This window comes from Salvelinus sp. IW2-2015, linkage group LG13 (assembly GCF_002910315.2).
Source record: "Salvelinus sp. IW2-2015 linkage group LG13, ASM291031v2, whole genome shotgun sequence".
NCBI lineage: Eukaryota > Metazoa > Chordata > Actinopteri > Salmoniformes > Salmonidae > Salvelinus > Salvelinus sp. IW2-2015.
In genome coordinates, this window is record NC_036853.1 from 48296539 (window position 1) to 48312734 (window position 16196).

At 42.6% G+C, this 16196-nt stretch overlaps 1 protein-coding gene across 3 annotated transcripts in view; it reads left to right on the top strand.

Moving 5' to 3' along the window:
* LOC111971305 (uncharacterized) overlaps window positions 1-16196 on the top strand; it is a 124910-nt gene that overhangs the window by 92612 nt on the left and 16102 nt on the right. Inside the window, exons 1-5 of one of the 3 annotated variants that reach the window (XM_070446395.1) lie at window positions 7830-8370; window positions 8779-8909; window positions 9111-9242; window positions 11679-11840; window positions 12212-12323. In XM_070446395.1, the coding sequence (XP_070302496.1) occupies window positions 8112-8370; window positions 8779-8909; window positions 9111-9242; window positions 11679-11840; window positions 12212-12323 (796 nt within the window). In that variant the 5' untranslated portion in view covers window positions 7830-8111. Of the gene's footprint in view, window positions 1-7829; window positions 8371-8778; window positions 8910-9095; window positions 9243-11678; window positions 11841-12211; window positions 12324-16196 lie in introns of those variants that run through there. The other 2 variants (XM_070446394.1, XM_070446396.1) reach the window with 2 other exon arrangements.

Below are 16196 nucleotides of genomic sequence, written 5' to 3' on the forward strand. Positions count from 1 at the left end.
AAGGYAATTCTGCCCTATGTTATACAAGAGACCACAGGAAACTTATTTGATCAGATGTTAGTTTGTTTAATAAGGATTGCAAGCCAGATTGCAACCCGGAGTATACACTTACAGTAATTTGCAAGTAACACACTCAGTACAAAAMATGGTGTTTTCCCTTTTTATCCCCTACTGAGGATCGCCCCGCCCAGGGTGATGTCCCTTAACTTTAATACCAAATAAGCTCATAATTAATACAAAGATGTCTCTGCCAGGCGGAGTTCAGCTTATTGTTATTTGCAGTTAGTTTCCCAATCCTCCTTCCTCCTATTGCTATCATGTGCTAGCAGAAGTAAGACTGGAACATAGTTTCAACAGGAACTGAAAGTATAGTTTCAACACACAGGCATCTGACTTTTGTACAGTTGACCTCTTCATGCACTTACAAAGTCTCTACCACTGATTCTTAATCTCAAGCTAAAGCAAAACATTAATCATTGTACTTTTGTAATTACAGGTATTCCTATAATGTACAGATATTATTACATTCTTTTCACTTCCCCCTTTGGAGGCAAAACCTCCAACACAAACATTACAATCAATTATTTAGGTTCATAAGGACTTGTAGCACAAATACGGCAATCAACTCTTTGTCACATAGCACGCAAGCTTCATTACAACACACAGGACAAACGTCACACTGGCACCTGGCACAATAATAAGGGTCAGCATGGTGGACATTTAGAAAATGTAATTTGYTAATGGATTAGGATCAGGTTCACTCTCAGGGTCAGAGTTCACRCTCTCCATTCACCAGGGCATGCTGAGAATAGTGTCAACAACTTTAGTACACAACTTCTTTACCCATGTCACAATTAGCATAACATCAATCAAAACAATCCATCCATAATACATTAATTGCTTCACTCATATAGTTATTAACATACTAAGAACATACCCAAATCAATTGGTCAGTTTTCAAAAATCTTTCAGTTTCCAAATCATAATCAATACCCAATTAATTATCCAACCCAAAATTAGAATAACAATGCTTCAGTGATTGGTCCTAGTACTCAGTTAAAAACCCTCAACTTAGCACATCGACACTGGCAGAATGTATATTTATATTAACATACAGCATAATTATCCATAATTATAGTGTTCACTTTCTTATCATGATTATAACCACAGATCAGTATCCCAATGCATTCTTAATCTAAATAACTAAATGTAGCAATGTGTATACCTCTACAATCAACTTAATACCCCAAATTCAAATCAATTCTGGGCGTAGTTGACAAACTCCACCCTTCAGGCACTCAATCTTCTGGCGCCTCTTCATAGTTCAAGTGGATGGCCCATGATAATGTCGCACCCTTGCCAACCAGCATACCAGCAACATGAGAGAACTTTTGGAACGGATCTCTCTCCATGCTTACTCCACYTGTACTCCTGTCCCACTCCTGAGAGAAAAGGCATGAGAGAAAAGCAGTTGATAGCTTTGATTGGATGCTTTACACCGGTTGCTAGCTCGGACTCAGGTCTCTCGGTAGAAGTGGTGCGGACAGGGCCGGATTGAACGCCTTTGTCGCTCTTCTTCAGCCGGTTAGAGGGGGTTTTGAGGTTCACACCGTTTTCATGGTCAAATGATTCCTTCCATGCATTAAGACAACGACTGCAGTCACCCTCGTGATAACCTCGAGAGGACAGATCAGAAACACAGTTTAGTTTAGTTCAGTTCATTTCTAAACACGTCAAAGAGAATAACAACACATTCTGTAGATTTTTTTTTTTTTTAATTGGCTTATACTGCCCATCACACTGTCAACTTCATCGCAGAGTCACAGGATCAGGAAGTTAGACCTCTAACCCATCGGGAMAAATCCCAGTAATCCAGTAGACCCAATCTGGTGAGATTTGTATCAAAACAGAACAGAACAAGCAACACAACAGTACCCTCCTTCATGTATCACTCGATACACTCCTACATATCACTATTCCCCCATTTTTGACACAAGACTCACAAAGTGGTGATCCTAACTGACCTAAGACAGGGAATTTTTACTCTGATTAAATGTCAGGAAATGTGAAAAACTGAGTTTAAATGTATTTGGCTAAGGTGTATGTAAACTTCCGACTTCAACTGTAGGTATGCACGTCAGCTTTGACATCGGTTTTGCATATCGGCATTAAACTAGACATCGGGCCGATGCCAATGTTGGCATTTTTAGCTAATATTGGCCGATTCCGATATGCTCACCGATATATCGTGCATGTAACTAATATTATATACCTTGATTAGATAAGTACTCAGCACGAGTCAATACATTTTTGAAACACTTATTTGAAAAAATATAAAATAAACAGACTGTTATTTTTAGCCAAATACAATTAATGTTCATTTTCTGTAAAAAACTAAAATATAAATTTTTCCCATAATGTGCATATTTTTCCCCAAAATCAAATCCACATTAGTACAAAAAATCTGWTTTACCATCATTTGATTGTATGATTATTTAGTTTTTAGAATTTTGAAGTAAATATACATTTTTGTCATATTTGTGGTAAAAACTACTGCCAATTAAAGGGGGCGGGGGGTAGAACAACATTTTACATATACTTAATTTTATTGACAAAAACTGATTCATCCATTGATCCTGAGACAATGACCCAAAATATGGCTTAGTTTTATGTATTTACTTACCCCACAGRCAGCATTAGCATCACTGTTAGTGAAACAATGGGAGTGGTAGAGCCAATGCCAGGATGSTTRAAAAAGCATGCTCAAATCCTCAATGTCAGTCCAAACCAAATGTTATCGCATCCCAAATACCATATTAAGTTGCACATATAGAATATTGGAGGATATTATAGAAATTCTGCATTTCCCGTATAATAACTATTTTTCAGAGAATACACACCAATACAGCACTATGTGTACATTCAGAGGGGTAGCTGGTTTCTGTATTACAGTTCTACCAAGTATCCATAGCACTGACAGACTTTTATCAGRTSTTTTGACTGGAACTAACCGTATATGTAAGGTAATTTGATTTTGTACAAAGTCATACCTAGTTATAACCCGTTATAGCCATAGACAAGTACTTGAGGAGCTATATCTCTGCAGATGATCTATCTATCATCACTGATATAGGTCCCCCTCTACCCTCTAGTGATAAAGCAGGATGCTACTCTACAGGACTGTTTTGCTAACACAGACTGGAATATGTTCCGGGATTCAAGGCTAGAGCTGCCGCTTTCAAGGAGCGGGACACTAATCCGGACGCTTATAAGAAATCCCGCTATGCTCTCAAACAAAGCAACAAACAGTCAATGTGTCAATACAGGACTAAGATTGAATCCTACTACACCGGCTCTGACGCTCATTGGATGGGGCAGGGCTTGAAAACTATTACAGACTACAAAGGGAAACGCAGCCGCGAGCTGCCCAGTGACGCAAGCCTACCAGATCGGCTAAATGCCTTTTATGCTCGCTTCGAGGCTAGCAACACTGAGGCATGCATGCACCAGCTGTTCCCGGATGACTGTGTGATCACGCTCTCCGTAGCCGATGTGAGCAAGACCTTTAAACAGGTCAACATTCACAAAGCRGCGGGCCAGACAGATTACCAGGACGTGTACTCAAAGCATGCACGGACCAACTGGCAAGTGTCTTCACTGACATTTTCAACCTCTTCCTGACCGAGTCTGTAATACCTATATGTTTCAAAGAGACCACCATAGTCCCTGTGCCCAAGAAAGCAAAGGTAACCCGTAGCACTCACGTCGGTAGCCATGAAGTGCTTTGAAAGGCTGGTCATGGCTCACATCAACACCATCATCCRGGAAACCCTAGACCCACTCCAATTCGCATACCGCCCCAACAGATCCACAGATGATGCAATCGCACTCCACACTGCCCTTTTCTACCTGGACAAAAGGAACACCTATGTGAGAATACTGTTCATTGACTACAGCTCAGCATTCAGCACCAAAGTCCCACAAAGCTCATCACTAAGCTAAGMACCCTGGGACTAAACACCTCCCTCTGCAACTGGATCCTMGATTCCCTGACGGGCCGCCCCCCAGGTGATAAGGGTAGGCAGCAACACATCGGCAATCCTCAACACTGMGGCCCCTCATAGGTGTGTGCTTAGTTCCCTCCTGTACTCCCTGTTCACCCACGACTGCGTGGCCAAGCACGACTCCAACACCATCATTAAGTTTGCTGATGAAACAACAAGGGTAGGCCTGATCACCGACAATGATGAGACAGCCTATAAGGAGGTCAGAGACACTGCCAGGACAACAACCTCTCCCTCAATGTGAGCAAGACAAAGGAGCTGATCGTGGACTACAGGAAAGGGAGGGCCGAACACGCCCCCATTAACATCGACGGGGCTGTAGTGGAYCGGATCGAGAGTTTCAGGTTCCTTGGTGTRCACATCACCAACGAACTATCATGGTCCAAACACACCAAGACAGTCGTGAAGAGGGCACGACAACGCCTTTTCCCCCGCAGGAGACTGAAAGGATTTGGCATGGGTCCCCAGATCCTCAAAACGTTCTACAGCTGCACCATCAAGAGCATTCTGACCTGTTGCATCACCGCCTAGTATGGCAACTGCTCYGCATCAGACCTTAAGGCGCTACAGAGGGTAGTGCGTACAGCCCAGTACATCACTGGGGCCAAGGTTCCTGCCATCCAGGACCTATATACTAGGCGGTATCAGAGGAAGGCKCAAAAAAGTGTCAAAGACTCCAGTKACCCAAGTCATAGACTGTTCTCTCTGCTACCGCACGGCAAGCGGTACCGGAGCGCCAAGTCTAGGACCAAAATGCTCCTTAACAGCTTGTACTCCCAAGCCATAAGACTGCTGAACAATTAATCAAATGGTCACCCAGACAATTTACATTGACACCCCCCCCCTTTGTTTTTACACTGCTGCTAGTCGCTGTTTATTATCTATGCAAAGTCACTTCACCTCTACCTACATGTACAAATTACCTTGACTAACTTGTACCCCCGCACATTGACTTGGTACCGGTACCCCCTGTACAGAGCCTCATTATTGTTATTTGATGAAGTTACGTTTTGTTTTATTTTTTACTTTAGTTTATTTAGTAAATATTTTCTTAACTCTATTTCTTGAACTGCATTGTTGGTTAAGGYKTTGTAAGTAAGCATTTCACGGTAAGGTCTACACCTGTTGTAGTCGGCGCATGTGACAAATCAAATTTGATATGTATAACGTAATATTCTGTCTCCAGAGAAACCTGGATTCAAATAGAGTTTATTAGATTTGCCCTACTTTTCAGAGAATACACACCAATACAGTTGTGTAGATTCAGGGTGTATTGCAGTTCTATCAAGTATTTATACACTACCATTCAAAAGTTTGGAGTCACTTAGAAATGTCCCTGTTTTTGAAAGAAAAGCACATTTTATGTCCATTAAAATAACATKAAATTGATCAGAAATACAGTGTAGAAATTGTTAATGTTGTAAATGACTATTSTAGCTGGAAACGGCTGATTTAAAAAATAAATGGAATATCTAAATAGTCGTACAGAGGCCCATTATCAGCAACCATCACTCCTGTGTTCCAATGGCACGTTGCGTTAGCTAATCCAAGTTTATAATTTAAAAAGTATAATTGATCATTAGAAAACCCTTTTGCAAATGTTAGCACAGCTGAAAACTGTTATTCTGATTAAAGAAGCAATAAAACTGTCCGCCTGTAGACTAGTTGAGTATCTGGAGCGTCCGCATTTGTGGGTTCGATTACAGGCTCAAAATGGCCAGAAACAAATAACTTTCTTCTGAAACTCATCAGTCTATTCTTGTTCTAAGAAATGAAGGCTATTCCATGCGAGAAATTGCCAAGAAACTGAAGATCTCGTACAATGATGTGTACTACTCCCTTCACAGAARAGTGCAAACTGGCTCTAACCAGAATAGAAAGAGTAGTGGGAGGCCCCGGGGCACAACTGAGCAAGAGGAGAAGTATATTRGTGTCTAGTTTGAGAAACAGACACCTCACAAGTCCTCAACTGGCAGCTTTATTAAATAGTACCCGCAAAACACCAGTGTCAACATCAACAGTGAAGAGGCGACTCTGGGATGSTGAGTTCCTCTGTCCAGCGTCTGTTTTCTTTTGCCCATCTTAATCTTTTATTTTTATTGGCCAGTCTGAGATTTGGCTTTTTCTTTGCAACTCTGCCTAGAAGGCAAGCATCCCGGAGTCYCCTCTTCACTGTTGACATTGAGACTGGTGTTTTGCGGGCACTATTTAATGAAGCTGCCAGTTGAGGACTTGTGAGGCATCTGTATACAGTACCAGTCAAAAGTTTGGACACACCTACTCGTTCGTTTTTWAAATARTTTTACTATTTTATACATTGTAGAATAATAGTGAAGAGATCAAAACTATAAAATAACACATATGAAATCATGTAGTAACCAAAAAAGTGTTAAACAAATCAAAATATATTTTCTATTCTTCAAAGTAGCCAACCTTTGCCTTYATGACAGCTTTGCACACCTTGGCATTTTCTCAACCAGCTTCACCTGGAATGCTTTTCCAACAGTCTTGAAGGAGTTCCCACATATACTYAACACTTATTGGCTGTGTTTCCRTGACTCTGCGGTCCAACTCATCCCAAACCAACTCAATTGGGTTGAGGTCAGGTGATTGTGGAGGCCAGGTCATCTGATGCAGCACTCCATCACTCTCCTTGGTCAAATAGCCTTTACACAGCCTGGAGGTGTGTTGGGTCATTGTCCTGTGGAAAAATAAATGATAGTGGAACTAAGCACAAACCAGATAGGATGGCGTATCGCTGCAGAATGCTGTGGTAGRCTTGCTGGTTAAGTGTGCCTTGAATTCTAAATAAATCACCGACAGTATCACCAGCAAAGCACCCCCACACCACCACCTCCATGCTTCACGGTGGGAACCACATATGCAGAGAACATCCGTTCACCTACTCTGCGTCTCACAAAGACACAGCGAATCGTTGTAATTACACTATCAGATTGGCGCTGAAAATCACAAATGCTCCTCCGAATGGTCTCCTACATTGTCAAAAAGGTGAGTTTCTGAAATTCAATGCATGCAAAATGCTTATACAATTTCCAAAGACACCGGAGTACATTTTCTKAGAATAATCTTAATTTTTAGCTAAGTAAAGTCACTTGAAAAGTTTGTTACGTYTATGTAACATCGGAGATTAAGTAATGTAAACCAAACCCCACASAAATATGTTATTTGGGGTCTCCTTGAACATTCCTATCACTCACGATTTTTTTTTTGCAAGGTAAACTGTGTCTGGGTATCTAAGGGTTAAGCTGTCCCAGTTTATATGATGTCCCAGGTTTTTTTCAAGTAACATTGTATGAATTTAATCTGAACGCATTTCGGTAATTCGAATTTGGGTGAAAATGTACAAAATTCTGGCTAAAATGTAGACACAGTGCCATAAACTAGCCATCTTAGTCTTCAGAWTGATAATTGATTTTTGCAGATCCGTCATGGTTTTGTAACTCAATTTGGTACCATGGTTTAAATTGGGTTGCGTTCAGTATTTTAATGGATAATTCAGTTGAAAGGAAACGATACTGTACTGAATGACCAATTGAAAACGTGGACGTGTGAGGSTGGGTTGGTGAACACTGTCAGCATGGCCACTGCCATTTCAATACAGTACCTCTTATTGATTCAAGGCACACRTTGATACAACCACCAAACGGGAGAAAACGTATCTGAAAGTCTGTTCAAGAACATACAATAACGTTTTGGGGAAACGTGTTGTTCAGTACAAACCRTTCCGCAATGTAGCAAACGTACAAGCGAACTGAACGCACCTCTGGTTTCATGAGCGTCACCAGCGCATACCCTTTGAACTATGACGCCGACATCCATGTAAACGGAAGTAAACGGAAGTAAACGACCAAGAACAATTTCCACGTTCGCGTTTTTATTTAGACGTTTATTAACACCATGGAACTCAAAATATGACTAATTTAACTGCACAACATCACATACTTACCCCACGTAGTATTTAATTRGCGTTGGAGAGAGGACTTGGTTGATATATGTTTTCTAGGTAATGCTAGTTAGCTGCTAACAATGGCTAACTGTATGGTTTTTCACACTCAAATAGCCTCCATCATGGAGGTGCTAGCGAATGCCGCCGTGGCAGAGATCTGTAAACTCGTAGACGACGACTATGCAGTGTTTCGTTTGGAAATTTCTCAAGGCCAGAAAGAAAACAGGGGATTGCGGAGGAAACTACAGTTACTGGAACTGAAAGGGGCACGAGAGCGCGTCCTCGCCAGTCGTCCCAGTAGTGTCAAGATCCTCGACCGGTACAGAGGATTGGCAAGAGGTACATTTTGCAGAAGGCCGAGGTGCGCGGCCTGTTGCCTTTCATAGATAGCTCAGTGTCTGTCGCCCCGTTCCCATTCTACACATGTGGTTAACTAGAATTGGATCATGTTCAGTTTTTGGATAGTATGCAATAATTCCCCTGATTACTTAGCTATCTTGCACAAAGACACTATCATATTCTAACCAGATTCATGTTTAATGCATTTCCTATAATTTACTAATTGAATACAATATGAGGCATGGATTATAATAAATAGATCTATAAATAGTATATGAAGAAGATATGRGAAGTGTTACTTTACATCCTTGCCACTTCTAGATGTGTCAATAGTGTACAGTATATAGTTGAGCATTGACAGTCCATAACCTAAACACCTATTTTTTCCCCCCCTATTTACTCTCGCAGGTGAAGGACATCTCACTCGAGGCCACAAGAGCTTTGTGAAGCCAGCGGGACACAATACATGGAGTGATGACCAACCAATCACTGTTGATGAGGGGAGTGGAACCTCAAACCAGCACGTTATKGTGATAGAGGTTAGTGTAATAGTATTAGATCAAAATTACATAAAATGTGACCTGTTTATTTCAGAATGGCAACCCCTCAGCTATTCATGAACACCCTTATTTATATGCCATATGGGAGCTTGTGAGACTTCCCGACAACYTTGTTATCCAATTAAACTCATGTACCGGTAATAACCTTTTCTCTTCTTGTGTCAGTCTGCAGATGCAGAGTCTGCAGGTCCTGGGGTTAAGCAGGAGAGGTCTGAAGGGGAGGATGACCTACGGCACAGCAGAGATCCTGTAGTCACGGAGGACCCCACCACTGCCCCAGCGCAGCCTCGAACCCGGCGCAGTATCACGGAGGTCAGTGGAACGCCGAACGCCGTCCTCAAGTTACAGACAGACACCAAGACATTAACTGTAACACACAGACTCTTACACACAGGATCTGACCACAGATCAGACCCAGAGAGGCTGGGGAGACTGGGCTGTCCTCCTGCTCCCGGTTCAGAGTACTTACCAGTATTTCACCAGAGCCAGAGGATGGTTAATTCCCGTGGGGATGGCTATGGTGACGCGTTAGACACTGGCGGTGATGATCCGTCTTGTTCTTACGCTACAGAGATGGACCCTAGCAACATGCCCTTGGGTTTAGAGACACAGACTGATCTGTCTAGAGGGSACTGGAACCAGTACAGTAGTAGTGTATACTCTGAAGGGTGCCTAGATGAGAAAGGGGAGGTTATAGTGATAGATGAGGTGACTGTGAAAGTGGAGGGTGACGCTCCTCCCACATGGAATGCAGATAGTCACTTAGGAGACGGACACTCACAGGGCACATATTTCTTAGATTACAGGGGAAGCTTAGAGACAAATCCAAATGTCACTAGCCTSTCCCCTTTACACACGCTCAGGGATCGRGACCCAGTGTCCACGTCGATGGGGCCTTCCGATTCACACGGCCGCGTCCTTTTCGATCAGGTATTGAACTCAAACGACAGGGCTAGAGCCCAGGCTCAGGGAGGAGGAGCCACATCAGGCAATACTAAAGAGAAACGGTTTCTCTGCATGTTCTGTAACAAAGGCTTCAGCTGCCCTAAAAAAGTGGAGATCCACCAGAGGGTCCACACAGGGGTGAAACCCTTTAACTGTACGCAGTGTCATATGCGCTTTGCCCAGGCTGGTGACCTGAAAAAGCACCAGAGGGTCCACACAGGGGAGAAACCCTACAGCTGTACGCAGTGTGAGAAGAGGTTCTCCCGCCAGGACCACCTGAAGATGCACCTGAAGGTCCACACGGGAGAGAGGCCATTCGCCTGTACACACTGCGGGAAGAGGTTCTCAGAGAGGAGATACCTCAGGATACACCAGCAGAAAAATCATTCCACTCTATAACATAAAGTAACCATTCCACTCGATAGATTCTGACGTTTAGATTAAACCCTGCATTAAAGACAAAGTTGKATTTTCATTGTCAGTAGAGAAGATCCACAGATGCATTTGGAATAACGAGAGTAACAGATTTCAGTGTAGAATATTGCATCCAGACGTGTGATATATAAGCCTAAAAAGTCTGTCACATATTGTGTTTGTACTGTGTAGGCTATATGATGTTTTCATATGGTTTATTTAACACTTGTTTATGTTTAATAAACATAAAATGAGACTTTTCATTCTAAGACTGTATTTAATTAACCAGTTTTCCATCCAATCTTTTTATGCGAGAAAAGTACATATCGGATAAAAAATGTAATGACCGGCCTGATGGAAACAGAAACATTTCCAGTAAACTTTCCAAATGTTGACGAAACGAAGTACACTAGACAAGGTGGGATCTTTTTGTGTCTGCTAAAATGAATTATGTGAGAAATGTTGGTGGAAACGCTTTTATGTTTTGTGGTCCTCCCACTACGAAAACAGGAAAACAGTTTATTAGGCTAAATATGAAATAATGATGAATTTCACAGGGTGGTGAAAGCGCATGGTGATGAGCTAGATGGTCCTTTCCGATAAATATCGAGCGTCTTATTCTGGTGACATGATGATCGATGKTTGGCTGCCGTTTGATAAATACAAATAATCTCGCTCTTTTGTCCATAATAATAATCTCATGTAGGCTATACGTGCGCTCTAGCCAACAGTGTGCAGATAGCGCTGTTGGCTAGAGTGCACTTCCAATAGCAGAGTGGGCATACCCGCTACATTCTTTTTTTTTAGAAAAACATCAGTAGAGTTAAAATTGTGATGGAAACCCATTTAACTTGTATTTTTTTTATTCGGTACATGGAATTTAACTGTAAAATGTATTATGTGCACTACGTCATCACACAGCCTTTCATCCACAACAAGTAAATTTGATGGAAACGCATCTCTGGTGAGAAAATGCGCATATTGTTCTTGATTTTAGAATATTCGCATTGAAAATGTGTCGCCAATTGGATGGAAACATAGCTACAGAGACTCTTTGARCTCACCCTATTCAGCATATACCCGACAAGGATTTATAACCAATATACACTTAATAAATATACCCACACACTAACAAACACKCACTGTACACGTCAAAATATTTTAGTCTGATGACTTTTGACTTATCATAGCTAACTTGTTTTTAGCCCCAACATATTTATATTCACCATGATGGGTTTTACAACAATGAAGTCATTCTGTAACTACAGTATAGGACTCAAACTTAGTGGGGATGGGTAAACACTCCATGTTGAAAGTGTGTTTATTATCTGTGTGTACGTACCTGATGGAGTGTATGCCAGTGTAATCTGTATAATCTGTCTCTTCCAGGAGGAGGGTCCAGAGGTGCTGCTTGGGAAGGAGGAGGGGTGTGAGGAGGGTCTGGGGAACCCTGCGGGGTCCATGGTCATGGAGGACAGCCAGACTACACCTCCTCCACAACCCACAGAGGAACCAGCTGAGCAGCACAAGACCACACACAGTCTCACTGAGGTGAGCCAACAATGAACTACTGTCTGAATGCTATTAGGTCAGGGCCCYTATCCACAAAGCCTCTCAGAGTAGGATTGCTGATCTAGGATCAGTTTTTCCCTTTAGATAATAATGAATAAGACTATATAGACAATTGGGGATCTGAAACTCGATCAGCACTCTTACTATTTGACGCTTTGTAGATACGGGCCCAGGTCTTGACCATGCATTTGAATTATACAATTATTAAAGCGTGTAAGTAATCAAATCAACTAACATGTTTGCATWGTACTCATAGCAATCCCTCATTACCCAATCAGAAGATGCTCCATAGCAGGGTGCTCATATCAGATTTCTTGWTCCAACATCCTCTCACTCTGTATCTCTTACAGTCAGCAGACATGGAGGATGGGAAGCCTGATCTGCTGCTGGTCAAAGAGGAGACAATAGAAGATGGACCAGAGAACATTGATCTGCTGAGTGGAKTAAAGATGGGAGAGCAAGGTAAGGGATACATACATGGGTCTTTATAAATAATGGGGCCAATGTGTAACATTAGGATCAACATTTTAAAATAGTTTGAAACAAAATAAAAACATATTTTCATGCAGTTCCACATGTGTACTTAGAGGAATATATGTAAATTGGCCTATAACTCCACCTATACAACAAAATAGGCCAAGGATTATACATAATTTAAGCAGGGTTCATACAGACATCGGAAAGTCAAATTCAAGGACTTTCAGGGATATTTTCAAGCACTTAATTGTAATTTTCAAGGACCTCAATGTTATARAATTGTCTAATTTGTACATATAGGGCTTAATAAAATTGCAGGTGTAACATGGAAACMACAATGTATTTGTCATTACCAGATCATATTGTGTTGAAGCCCACTAGGCTATGTAATTTGTTGTCATTATATCCAGAATAATTCATTGGAATAGCTTGGGTGTTGCCCAATGTCTATCAATTTGCTCACAGTAGACTCGGTGTCGAATCCGAGGCACAGAAACATATGAAAACATAAACTCATTTGATGCTTTCTCTGTTAAATCTAACAAGACCCTTCTGTAAATCAGGCAGAAAATAACTTGTGTGCCCTTAAACGGTTTTCACCCCGTGACATACACTGAGTGTATAAAACTTTGTTCCTGGAGAGCTACTGTCCTGTAGGTTTTTGCTCCAACCCCAGTTTTAACTAACCTGTTTGTTTATCAACCAGCTGATTATTAGAATCAGGTGTGGTAGATTAGGGTTGGAGTGAAAACCCACAGGACGGTAGCTCTCCAGGAACAGGGTTGGAGTGAAAACCCACAGGACGGTAGCTCTCCAGGAACAGGGTTGGAGTGAAAACCCACAGGACGGTAGCTCTCCAGGGACAGGGTTGGAGAGCCCTGCTCTAATCACTCTGACATCAATGTAAATGCAATCAAAAATCAAGAGTTTTGATGGCCTCTATTAAAAAGAGGATCCCATCAGCTTTCTAGGCCTACCACATTTTTTTGTCAACCATGCTCTCAATGGTGCAGCTGTAGAACTTTTTGAGGATCTYGGGYCCGATGCCAAATCTTTTGTCTCCTGAAGGCGAAAAGGGGTTGTCGTGCCCTCTTCACGACTGTCTTGGTGTATTTGGACCATGATAGTTCGTTGGTGATGTGGACACCAAGGAACTTGAAACTCTCAACCCACTCCATTACAGCCCCGTCTATGTGAATGGGGGTGTGTTCGGCCCTCCTTTTCCTGTAGTCCACGATCAACTCCTTTGCATTTGTCTTGCTCACGTTGAAGGAGAGGTTTGTTGTCTCTGACCTCCTCCTTATCGTCTCATCGTTGTCGGTGATCAGGCCTACCACTGTTGTCGTCAGAAAACTTAATGATGGTGTTGGAGTCGTGCTTGGCCACACTGTCATGGGTGAACAGGGACTACAGGAGGGAACTAAGCATGCACCGCTGAAGGGCCCCGTGTTGAGGATCAGCGTGGCGATGTGTTGTTCTACCTTACCACCTGGGGGCTGCCCGTCAGAAAGTCCAGGATCCAGTTGCAGAGGGAGGTGTTTAGTCCCAGGCTCCTGTGCTCTGTGGGCACTATGGTTTGAACGCTGAGCTGTAGTAAATGAACAGCATTTCACATAGGTGTTCCTTTTGTCCAGGTGGGAAAGGGCAGTGTGGAGTGCAATTGAGATTGCGTCATCTGTTGAGGCGGTATTAGAGTGGGTCTAGGGTTTCCCGGGATATGTTGTTTATGTGAGCCATGACCAGCCTTTCAAAGCACTTCATGGTACCGATGTGAGTGCTACGGGGCGGTAGTCATTTAGGCAGGTTACCTTCACTTTCTTGAGCACAGGGACTATGGTGGTCTGTTAGAAACGTAGGTATTAAGACTCGGTCAGGGAGAGGTTGAAAATGTCAGTGAAGACACTTGCCAGTAGGTCCACGGATTGCTTCGAGTACATGTCCTGGTAATCCGTCTGGCCTTGTGAATGTTGACCTGTTTTAAGGTCTTACTCACATCGGCTACAGAAGAGGGGATCACACAGTCGTCCGGAACAGCTGGTGCTCTCATGCATGCTTCAGTGCTGCAGCCTCGAAGCGAGCATAAAATACATTAATCCCATCTGGTAGGCTTGCGTCACTGGGCATCTGGCGGCTGGGTTTCCCTTTGTAGTCCGTAATGTTTTTCAAGCTTGCCATTGCTAGAGCGACAGCTTAGCCTTTAAGCCAGTGTTGTATGTTGCCTGTAATCCATGGACTTCTGGTTGGGATATGTACATACAGTCACTGTGGGGAGACGTCGTCGATGCACATATTGATGACGCGGGTGACTGAGGTGGTATACTCAATGCCATTGGATGAATCCCAGAACATTATCCAGTCGCGATGCTACAGGCAAAACTGTCCTTGATCAGCGCTAGGCATTCCGCGTCATCTGACCACTTCCGCTAATTGAGTTGTAGGGTCACTGGTATTACTCTAGTTTTTGCTTGAGATAGTGGCGTGTGCTTGACAATGGAAGGCGACGGGAGAGTTTTTGAATCACCTCTGTGTGTGGGTAAAGGGGTCAGTTTTTTGTCCCCCTCTGGTTGCATATGCTGGTTGAAATGACGGTAAACCGGATGTAAATCTGCCTGACGCTTTAAAGTCCCCGGGCCACTAGGAGCGCCACTTCTGGGTGAGATTTTTATTGTTTGCTTTGCGTACAGCTCATTGCAGAGTAATGGCGAAATCGAGTTTGTGGGTTGTAATAGATGGTACAACTGTAGATGAATATCTTGGTCGGATAGTGTGTCTACAGTTTATCATGGAGGTACTCAGATGAGCGAATAACTTTTGAACTCCTTAATAATTAGACATTGCACACTCAGCTGTTATTTGAAAAATAGGGTAACAGCGCCATGCAACCCTCGGTCTTGTAAGTCGTTCTGTCCTGCCGTATGACAAGAAACCCCGAGCCAACTGTGAATATATCGGTCGTATTAGCAGCCTGACCAATTAGTTTTAATGGTTCCTTGGCTAGGACTAGTCTCAACGCAGTTCATCTAGTTTATTCTCCAGTGATGCACGTTGGCCACATAGAACGGATGGTAGAGGCGGCTTACCCACGTCGGCCGCCCAAGTTCTCACAAGCACCTGGATTCTGCGCACCCACTGTATACTCCGTCTTTCTTCATCGTGAATGACTCGTGGTCTCTGGGCCTGCGCCAGCCCGGTAAGGGTTCTCTCAGTTCAATTTGCGCAATCGCAGTGTGAAAACAGAGTTTTGACGTTCCACTATTCACCCAGAGGATCCCAGCTCCTTTGTGCTCTATATTTATTGCTTAAATCCTTAAAAGTAGCACATTAAACCTCTTTACAACCGGTGTAGCCTACCGATACATAGTGTGTGTCCAAGTTTGGGAATCAAAATTTTCACCATAAAAATGCAATCCATGCATCACGCAATTTGCCGATTATGTGGAGAGCCTACTATTCGTATGTGGTGAGTAGATTGGATAGTCATAATTTAGGGGAACAATATAAACTCAATCAGCTGTTTGCCTAAAAAGACTGCTCAATGCATGACTGAGCTCGTATAGCGTAGCACGTGGACCTAGACTATAGCTATCTCGATACGTTTCTTTTGCACGGGAAAGTTGCATCATCATAAACATTTCATGCAATTCTACTACACTTTAATATGGCTGGACATTAAACAGAATCTTTTTAATTCACAATTACAGGGGTACGCTATTCCTGCTGATACTCGACAAACAGATCAAAAACAAAATAACCCTGTGTCCCATATAATAGGCCTACGAGAAGGAGAACAAAGGCGGAAGTAACCATGTCCAAAACAAATTGTCAGTAGCACTGACCAACATTGAACCATAGTGAATA